This window comes from Salvia hispanica, chromosome 2 (genome assembly GCF_023119035.1).
Source record: "Salvia hispanica cultivar TCC Black 2014 chromosome 2, UniMelb_Shisp_WGS_1.0, whole genome shotgun sequence".
Lineage (NCBI taxonomy): Eukaryota > Viridiplantae > Streptophyta > Magnoliopsida > Lamiales > Lamiaceae > Salvia > Salvia hispanica.
Genome location: NC_062966.1, coordinates 37,784,043 through 37,795,122, shown reverse-complemented (window position 1 = coordinate 37,795,122; position 11,080 = coordinate 37,784,043). Strand labels below are relative to the sequence as shown.

Here is an 11,080-nt window from a genome sequence, read left to right as displayed (position 1 = left end):
CAAAATGGATATGGGCCTGGAATTATGGCCCATAAAATTAGGGTGTTTTTAGTGACTCACAATAAAAATTGTATTTCATCGACATCAGTATTAGGCCTGACAAATTGTGCGTATCATATCATTATCCGATAATGACATAATATGAAAATATTAAACTCGAACACGACATGATAGGAAAATCCTCAACATGAATACGAACGTCAGAACATGACCCGACTTGTATAAATGTGAGTACGACACGAATATGGCAGTCACATGACAAAATTAACTAGAACTAGAACTGTCAAACTGTTTGGCCGACCGTTCAAATGTGGAATTTGGTCGGGTCGGGCCGGTTTTGACAGCTCTAGCCAGATCATATCAACAGTGCAGATTGAGCAAGGAATTTTAGACAGTAACAAAGCAATTTCATAATGTTCTATGCTATGATTCATTTTGGGTGTGTTACTATGTAGTCAAAAGAATTTGTGTACATGTATATTTGTAAGAACAAAAAAATTTGAATTAAGATATGAGATTTCTTCTTAAATAGGAGGTTTTGACTGTTTCTGAGATTCCTGTTTTTCTGCTTCTTTCATTCTCCTCTCAAATTCCTTCCATTCTTCATAACTTCTTGCTCGAGTCTGAAATGGATTGTCAATCAACACAATTTTAAAGTTTGATTATGGTTAATGATGGTTCAAGAATCTTTAAATATTAAAATTAAAATTTATTAAAAATAATGAAATTATGTAAAACTTTATATAAAATAAATGATAAAGAGGTAGAGAGCTTTACCTTTGACCTCTGCTGCTGCTTATTTTTCTGTATGGATTCACCCTATATTTGAGAGATGATAGTTATCTCGGAGTTAGTGAATTTTCATATATTTTTTTAATTAATGTGTCATAGAGATACATAGTTATTGAAATTACGAAATTTGATTAGATTATGGTCAATTTTGTAAGTTTTAAAAATGAAATATTGAACAGTGAAGTTTCAATTGTTTATAACTAAGTTATATAAATACAAAAAGACATCTTTTGGTGATGCTAAAAAATGATGCTACTTCATTACAATAAAAAACGAGGAAAATAAAAAAGAAAAATATTTATGTCGCTTTAAGTATCATCAAAAGATATCGTTTTAGTACTTCATTTTCAAATCTTATATGACTTGACCAAAATTTAATCAGAATTAATTATTTAAATTGCTATATCTCTGTAAATATTTACCTGAGTTCCTAGAGTTGGCAAAACTAAATGTTCAACCCATTGTGCATCAACTACTCCTATATTTTCATGAGGGACCTGTCACATTGCAAAGAAAATAATTATTAACTCTGTTCTAACTAGTAACGTGTAATTTAATATTTCAAGCATTATCAATTAAATATATTAATTCATTGTCATAAAAATATACTACTATTACCAACTTATGAGAAAAAAAAAACTTTTACCTTCACACATCTCCAAAATGCAAAATCAATACCCCAACCATGGACCAAATCATTCTGATAATTAAACAAAAGATTTATCACAAGATTTTGATTAGCATAACTCTATTGCAATCAATTTATTGAATATAATACCTGAATCACTTTCCAAACACAACTCCATGATTCTTTAGAGAACACTGGAGCCATAATCTCAATAAACCTAAAAAAGTGTACATTAAAGTAAATCTCGATTCAACCTTTTATCGCTTTGATTATTCGCAAAAAAAATACTAGAAGCAGTAAATAAAATATGTACCCTGCACAAGGAGGGTAAAGTGGATTTTCACATTTTTCATCTGCGTCCCTGCAAAATAAGTTTATTCACATTTTAGCCTTATTATCTTATACTATCATTACTATTGTGCAATATAAATTAAATACCAAATACATACTTGTGAACTTCCACATTATTTCTTTTCATTGTGATTTTGTATGTTGGGTCACTGCTTGATGTAATAGCAGGTTGTGATATTTAATGAAAAAATTAATTCAACATACTCTTCACTAGTGAAGTTGTCTACACCCAAATCTTCATCCCAAATGAATATATATTCAAATTCAGCTACTACATCTGGATGGAGAAATCTTTTGGCAAACCACCTGTGTTTTATCATAATTAAAAATAAAATAAAAATAGTACTAAGTCATAAAAATCAGATTTTTGTGATTTAGTATAGATCATAAACATGTTACTAAAATATTCAAGATTCATTTACCATTTTGTTTGTTTTAGACCAGTGGTGTGGATTGCTCTTTGTGACCATTCAAACTGATCCCACTCACTTGTTTTCCCATCATAGTGAAATAACATTATTGCAAAATCCTCATTGAACTACAAAAAAAAAATTAATGATCTTTCAAACAATATTTTTCATAAAATAAATAAATCAATCAATCACTAACCTTGGAGACTATTTTGTTCACAATATCTTTTTGTTGAATCCCAACTGCTAAAGCCAGCAGATACCTTGGTCTTTTTGCTGTTTCCTAACAAATAACATCACATTTTTTCAATAAAAATCATATCTTTGAAGATATCAAATTAAATGTCATATATTTGAAATTCAATTTTAATACTCACATTTCCAATATGAACTTGAAGAGAAAAATCTGAGGGCATTCCTTGGGATAATGCTGCTTCTTTGCATGGATTTGAGGCTATATATATCTGCAATGAAATTTTTCTGTTTCTTGACACCTTTAGTGTGTGAAAAAATGAGAATTTGTGAACTTACTTTAGACATGTTTCTTGAATCATAGTCATCAGCATAGCTGGAATATGAATGATCAAAAGGTGAATAAAAGGTGTCTTTTTGCACCTGCACACAAGAAAATTATATATATCTGAATTTAATGTCTAACTTATTTAATACTAGTATAGTCTTTTTGGGGATTTTTCAAGAAACCTCATGTATTTCTCTGAGAAAGGAGCCAAATAAAAATCCAATTGGGATGCAAAGAAAGGCTATCAGCAGCAGCCTTAGATCTGCTAACATCTTGTATTCCATCAAAGCTTTCATCTTTGTCGTGATCGAAGGCTTCAAACGACGTCGTAAGGGAGAAAAGGATGGATGCCTCTTTCTGTTTTTGGAGATTTGGGATATATAAGTTTGGAGTACCATTCAATATTTGAACAATCTGATATAATCAGTCAAGAATTTTGTAATCTGGTGTTATTTATTAAGAAAATAAGGAAGAAAATCTTGTATAACATAACATGGATTCAATTACACCTAGAAAATTTCTTTAGTCCTTTGACTATACCATTGCTTCTGTATTGATGAAATGGAAAGAAACAATAAAAGTTCATCAGATTTTCCTCCATAGTCTAAAGGTGGTAGATTGCATTGATTGCTAAGACAAAAAGGCATGTAAAAATATTTAATCATAATACAACATAGTTTCAATAATATTTGGAGCATTCATGATCAATTGAAGTCAATTTTGTTGAATGAGTTACAGATATTATTAGTCTTTCCCTCAACTGCAGTTATAGTGCTAGATTTTCTATGTAGTGAATACAGACGAAACAACGCTCGATCTCTTGCCTCCCACGGGTGTCTTGGTGTCGGGAAAACAGCCGTCTATCTCCGCTAGATCCTCCACACAGCCCTTGTCAGTCACATTAATAGGATAAGTCACTAAATGAACACCTCCCATATCTTGGACTTCATCTTGGCTGTAAATCTTCCACATTTTGTCACCTATTGATAGAATAGTCTTCACGCATTCTAAACTATGCGGCTCGTTGTACAAATCTTCATCTCTCCCAGTGTGCTCGTACCATAATGAGCGACGAAAAGCACGAACCCCTCCATTGATGATGCTGTTTTCTCCATTTTTTGGCTGGTTTTGGTAGCAGCCTATTGCTATTTCAGTGTCTCGTTTCCCATCCATCGACCTTTGGTTCACGTTCGCTGAGCCTATCAGTAGATAAGTATCATCCACTGTGAAAAGGGATCAAAAATAAAACTCAGATTAGTTCAAGAACATATCATATCCATAGCAATAGTCCAAGATTCTTGCAAGAAAATTGTTACCTATCATGAGTTTTGAGTGGACATAAACCATGAATCTCCTATGCTTCTGTGCACTCCAATAGTGTGTTTGAGGGTGTGGATTGTACGGAGGGACGAACTCGCCTTTTACCTCGGTTTCACGGTTAGCAAGGCAGAAGAAATTCAAGTAGTCCCTTGGATGAGCATCCTCACCACTTTCTTGAATTGCTTCTGCTATGAATTTATACATCATTTTCATGGTCTCTCTAGTCCAATGCAGTATGTCTTGAACCGTCTCGCTCTCGGGCACGCCCTCGGGCCACATTGGTATCACTATATACGCGCTAAACCTCTCCCTCGCCTTGATCTTGCTAGCCACCTTGAGAGCAATCTCAATAGGAATCAAGTTCCCACAGCCACAATGCTTGTTTTCCTCCCACATATGGCAGCCTCCTATGAAGTACTGATTCTCGACGTATATAAACCTATCCGCCCTCCTTATTGCCTCCACATACGCCTCATGGATGCTTCTCTCGATAGGAAGGCTCTTAGGCAGAGGGCTCGCGGAGACATGGTCAATGGATCGAAAAACTTGAACATTCCAACTTCTCTCAGGATTAGGCTGCTGACACAGTTCTTGAATTGAACTAACCGGAACTAGGAGAGACGGATCACATTGCTTAGTCCATCTCTGCTCAAAATTCTCAAGCACGTCTCTCGCAGCCTGGCCCACGACACAAGCATGAACGTCGTGCCATGGCTCCCTCGGCCCCCCCTTGTGGAGGCTGGCCCCTTGGAGACTAGTTTGGTAGAAATCATAGCAATGAGACTCCATGTTTAGAGTCTTGAAAAGGGAATGCTCCTCTGTGTCATATCTCCCATCACAGAGGTCTAATCCACCGAGAAAGCTCATGATCTCGCGGCTTCTTGAAGAGTGATCGACGTGGCTGTCCACTGTTATCGCCTTCTGATGATGGGCGAACACGGTAGGGAACTTATCGTGCAGCCTCGGGCACAGCCTGCACACGACCTTCGTATGCTTGAAGTAGGAAAATGCATCCTCATCATGAGTCTTCATCACCCCTTTGTTCTTGATCAAGGGCAACGACGTCTCATCATCCCACAGCAAGACCATCACAGCCACCCCTTCCTCTGCCTTACGCTTCAGCAGCTCCCCGAGCTTCACCCCACGCGCATGAGGCACATCCGTCTCAGGGTCACGCACCTACAAAACACATCAAAATCATCACTCATTCAAGAAAAAAAAGGATGATCATACTTTTTTGAAGACTCACCAAGGCCATCCTTGGATTGAATGACCATCCAGCAATGTAGATCAAGTGCTTCGCGCCATCAATCGCGTTGTACACGTCCTCCCAGAGGCGCCTAGGCCTACCATCCGAGGGCGGGTGGAACGAGGGATGGTGGTGAGCATCTTGATACAATGTGACACCACAATTTGACCTCATAGGAAAAGAAGCATTCTTCAAACCTTGATATCTATCATTTTCCAACGCTTTCTCCCAAGTTTTTTCGTCTTCTGCAGGCTTAAACCACACAATAAACTGCAGCTTGAGCTTCTTCTTCTGCTGACCACTCTGTTTGGATAAAGGGAAGAAGCCATTGATCAAGCTCGACTCGCCTAGAAGCTTATGAGCAGGTATGTCGATCTTCCCCAAAACAGAACACTTTCGTTTCAATGTCAACGTGATCGTTGTCTGTGGTGGATGAGCACAGAGAATTTGGAAGGTTTGGTTCCAAACATGATCACTTTCATTAGTAGTTTTTGCCATTTTCTTGTTGTCAATCTTGATAGTCACATATGAAGACCTTCTACCTAAAGATATACACTGCAAAAACACAACCAATGTTCATGAAAAAAAACAGCAAAAAACATAGACTAAAAGCATCAAGAACCAATTTTTTTCTTTCAAGAACCAATTTTTAGTCTAAAAACATAAGATTAAAAGCATCAAGAACCATTTTTCAGTCTAAAAACAGACTAAAAGCCTCAAGAACCGATTTTTTTCTTTCAAGAACCAATTTTTAGTCTAAAAACATAAGATTAAAAGCATCAAGAACCATTTTTTAGTTTAAAACATAGACTAAAATCATCAAGAACCGTTTTTTCCTTTCAAGAATCCTGTTTTTTAGTCTTAAAACATAGACTAGAAGCATCAAAAAGATGGACTGAAAGCATCAAGAACCGTTTTTTTTTTCTTTCAAGAACAATTTTATAGTCTAATACATGGACTAAAAGCATCAAAAACATAGACTAAAAGCAGCAAGAACCTTTTCATTCATGATTAATGATCAAGACAGAAACTTGCCTTAAATGGAACAGATGCTTTGGACATTGTAGCACGAAAGATCGTTACTTCGAGCGTGCCATGAAGAAACTTGCCATTTTCATTCATGTTCAGACAGTTGAAGATCAATCCTCAAAATCTAGCAATTGCCCCTTTGAGATCAGAAAAGTATGTAAGAAGAAGCAAGCAAGTTGATGGCAATATATAAATGGAAAAAAATGTTAGTGTAATTTAAGCAATCTGAGAAAACTTGTGAAGATACATATTTGTGAGTCTTAGAGGGAAATCAATGATGTGTAGTGTTTGTTTTTGCTTTAAGCTGAAGATTTTTCATGAATATTCAAAATCTTAGTTATCATTGCAAAAAGCAAAAGTAATGTTTGATTTATATAAGTCAGCATAGGCATGATTCCTTTAGATTGTGATACATTATAAGTTAATTGGAATATACTATCAACGCTAAGCATAACTCTTCATTTTATAAGAAAACTATTTCAAAGAATTAATAATATTAATAGAGTTAATTGTATGCAGAATCACAAAAAATGTCATTTCTTCGTAATTTATCATTCAAATTTTAAAAATTGTAGAATATATATACCAGAATTTGACCAAAGTTGAATATTATTATATTGTTACATATAATTGGATGAAGATTTTATTCAATCATAAGATATTGAGTGAGTTGCATGCGACTAGTCTTTTTTAAGATCAATAATGTAGATATTGGAATCAGCCTTCGCCGTTACATGTAAATTTATGATTAATTATGTACTTCATCTAGTATTGATATACTATTGATGAAATTAATAATCGAAATTAGGTTATAACATAGTAATAAAAATAAAATACTAAAAGATTTCGTGCATCTACGTGGATTGTGATACTTCCTATGCTGAGTTACAATTGGGGAGGAAATTATTTTTTATTAAGTTGTGGTGACAATTATTCTGTTTTAATATATATAAATGATGTTTATGTTACACCACCAACACATGTGCTTGGATGCCACTATTTCATGGAGTATAAAATGTAACTTGTTTGATATTTTGAATACATTTGTTTTCTTGACTTTTATGAGTCTGATATTTCGCATTTGAAAAATGAAAGGAGCGTAAATAGATTTATAATTACTCTGTTTTAATTTTGTTATAATAGGTTAATTATACTTATTAACCCAATTTTACCCATCTTGTAATTTGGTGTGAAATTTTAATATATTTTATTTTTACTTTAAATTTAATATCTGACCAAAATTCCTGTTGGATGACGAAAAGAGTGCGGAATTTGATTTGTACATTTAATATAAGAATAAATATAATCATTTTCTAAACAAACCAAAAACGAAATGTGAATTTGGAAGCCCAATTGGTTTAAGAACTTATGGGCCATTTTGATATTTAAAATTTACACTTAAGATTCAATTATTAGCCCATTATACGTTTATAAAATCATACAAAGAAAAAGATTAGAGAAAACAAGATCACACAATTACATAATGACGAGATGCAACTAAGCTGATAAAATAGTTTAAGGAAGTGAAATAAATCAGAAATCATTATTAATCATATTTAAGGAAATTCACTTATTTACATGTAAAAAGAGCAATATTTATAAACCAGATGACTGGAATAATGAGTTACTCCCTTCGCTCCATAGTAATAGAGTCATTTTATCATTTTGGTACGTTCCATAGTAATAGAGTTATTTCACTTTTTAGTAAAAGTCAACACATTTTTCCACACCTACTTTACTCTCTCTTACGTTTTTCTCTCTTCATCTCTCTACCTTTTTTCATTTTCCACTTTATTCTCACTTTACTTAACTCACATAACACAATATTTCTTAATCTTTATGTCGAAAAGAAATGTCTCCATTACCATGAAACGGAGGGAGTACTATTTAATATACTGAAGATTGTTAAGTATTAATTGAGTTAACTAGATAGATTAAAGTTTGTACTCCCTCTGTCCCATTGAAGATAACCCACTTTCCTTTTTAGTTTGTCTCAACCAAGATGACCCTTTACTTAAAATGAAAACACTTTTATCTCTACTGTATTCTCTCTCTTACTTTACTCTCTCCTCTTAATACACAAAAATTAATACTAAAGTTAGTTAAGTATTAATTGAGTTAACTAGATAGATTAAAGTGTGTGCTATTTTATGTATAATCGATATTAATTGATGCTATAAACTATCTACAAATTTGTTGTTTTTGTGTATACCAATCAAAGTTCCTATCAAAAGCAACTAATCATTGGCCAATTTACAATGTCGTGGACACGTGACATTAGACATTTCTGAAGGCCCCCCACAATAATAGAATTTATTTTATTTCGATGAAAGTTAGTATTTGTATTTATTTAATTTTTTTTATTATAAATTAGTGGAAAAACAAGCCACGTGGTGAAAGTAAGGCATTCTTGTTAGTATTGGGCCCACTTTGATGAGTGCGGTCTTATCCACATTTGGGTCCAACAAGAAAAAGCCCAAAGCCCATACCCATGTGAGGGGGTTAGTTGGAAATGTGTTTCTACTTTATACAACCAACTTTGTTTATTTTGTAGGGATTGGATATTATTTGTTTTTATTTTTTATTTTTTTACCTTTTGTTTTTATGCAATCTCATCATTTTTGGGGGGTTTTCTTTTGTTTTGTATTTTGATGAGTTTCTCAAAATCAAATTTCACTATTAAAGCTTTTCACATCATTCTCTATGTTTCAATAAAAATTAAGGATATTGGCATCTAATATCATGAAATTTTCAAAAAGTTATATTTTTTCCACGAACTTTAAAATTGACAAATAATATCACGAATTTTAGCCCGAGTTTGTTTTTCCCATGAATGAAAAAATTCATGTTATTTTAATAGATTGAAGAACAATTTTGGAGGGTGTGCTTCAAGAAAAACTATCTTCAAAGATTGAAAAACTTGAAACTTTCAAAATTGTTGTCGAGAAATTACGAAAAAAAATCGGTATCATAATATTATTTGTGGGAATTTTTTCATTCGTGGGAAAAAACAAACACAGGGTAAAGTTCGTGATATTATTTGCCAATTTTAAAGTTCGTGGAAAAAATTCAACTTTTTAAAAATATCATAATATTAGATGCCAATATCCCTAAAATTAAAGCTATCAAGAAAGCAAAACTATTGGTACACATATTCATTGATTCGATGTAGTCAATGAAAATTTTAATTTAATCTATTATGATGCATCTAGAAAAATAGTTTAATTTTAAAGAATAAGTTGAGCAAATCCAATTGGCAAAAGAGGAGGAGATAACAATGAGAGGTGGCCCCTAGTTTTTCAATTGATTGCAACATTATATAATGATATTTTTAACTATAAATTAGTCCATAACTTGTGAACTTGAACTCATACGGTCCTACCAACGTGATCTACACACAAATTAAATTATTTATATTTTATGTTCAAATATAATTCCATATCTTAATACTATCACTCTACCATACCCATTCACCATCAACTCTTTATTTCTCTTTTTCAACATTCAAGCTTATTATTAAATTCTATAAGCGCAACAAAATGTGCTAGAGTTTTCTCGATGAAACTATTATATAAAAGATTAAGTTTTGTCTTTGAACATCTTTCTAATATGTGTCAATGGATAACAATATAAGCCCAAAAATTATAAAGTAAAACAAAATACTTAGTAAAGACAAATTTCATTAGTTTTCATCGACCTTATATGCATCTTAATTGACAACATATTAGCTTGATTTTGGCATATACTTACTAAAATTTCTCGAATAACGATTGCTTAAAATTTATAGTTACTCTTTTTCTCTCTAATTAGGATGGATATAAGTATGAAATTGTATCTCAAGCAAGTTAGACTTATCCACCACTTTGGAGGAAAATACACTCATTTTATATTGTAACTATTTTTTATACTAAAAAGCAAGACTGAAAAAATACTCATTATCATGGAATGAGATTATAGGTTTATATAATTCGATTTATGAAGTCATAAATAAGCTAGGTGGTGAAATGCTCATTCAATTATGATCAAGGAGATGATGAAATGATTTGGTATAACTCTTCTTTAGTAGTAGTAGTAGTAATTATCATCCCCACTAAATTAGGCAATATCCATTTCTTCCCCAATTAATGGGAATAGTCATTATATTTTAATTTTTATTCTACTCCATTCTCATTTCATTACACTATCAAACATTTTCTAAATCTCTTGCTCGTTGACACAAGAATGTTAGGTATATGTAAATCTTTTAAAAGATTGCCAAAAATCATGACTTTGATTGTTTGGTTTGGACAATTTCCCAATTTGCACCAAATGAGTTGTTCTTATACTAGTAAATGATATCAAAAAATATAGTGAAATCTCTACTCAATATCACTCTTAGACATAGATATACAACGGTACAAAAAATTTTCATTCCCTCCATCCCTGAAATTTTGTCACATTTTTTCATTTTTATCCATCCCACAAAATTTGACACATTTTACTTTTTTTTACCATATTTAATAGTAGATCTAACATTCTACTAGTCTATTCTCGCTCACATTTTAATAAATAGAGGGTGTATTTTCTAACACCATGTCACAAATTCAATCAAAACTTTTGGAATTGATATTCTTACTAATTAAATAAGTAGAAATCATTAATTAATGTACATAAATCAAATTTTATTTAAAGACTATAAAAATAAAAATCGTAGATCCACTTGAGCATATACTCAACACACCCACGTGTCTCACCGGAATAATTTATTCCCTACATTACGTCCACGCTTCTTCATTTACACC

General features: G+C 32.6%; 1 protein-coding gene and 1 pseudogene across 1 annotated transcript; both read right to left on the bottom strand.

Annotated features, from left to right (window-relative positions):
* Positions 1-524: 524 nt before the first annotated feature.
* On the bottom strand, positions 525-2,997 carry LOC125206944 (annotated as a pseudogene).
* Positions 2,998-3,347: 350 nt separating this feature from the next.
* On the bottom strand, positions 3,348-6,447 carry LOC125204792 (phospholipase D alpha 4-like). Its single transcript, XM_048103527.1, has 4 exons — positions 6,306-6,447; positions 5,271-5,825; positions 4,018-5,200; positions 3,348-3,924 (listed from the first exon to the last, which is right to left on the bottom strand). The coding sequence occupies exons 1-4, from the start codon at positions 6,390-6,392 to the stop codon at positions 3,485-3,487; spliced, it is 2,265 nt and encodes a 754-aa protein (XP_047959484.1). The 5' UTR covers positions 6,393-6,447; the 3' UTR covers positions 3,348-3,484.
* Between the last annotated feature and the right edge of the window lie 4,633 nt (positions 6,448-11,080).

What these genes read in the sequence shown, in the direction of transcription:
- LOC125204792 (XM_048103527.1), bottom strand. Translation starts at nt 6,392, where the DNA reads ATGAATGAAAATGGCAAGTTTCTTCATGGCACGCTCGAAGTAACGATC. An exon ending in AAGCATCTGTTCCATTTAAG is followed by an intron (nt 5,826 to 6,305) that starts GCAAGTTTCTGT and finishes GTGTTTTTGCAG; the next exon opens with TGTATATCTTTAGGTAGAAG. An exon ending in TCAATCCAAGGATGGCCTTG is followed by an intron (nt 5,201 to 5,270) that starts GTGAGTCTTCAA and finishes TGTGTTTTGTAG; the next exon opens with GTGCGTGACCCTGAGACGGA.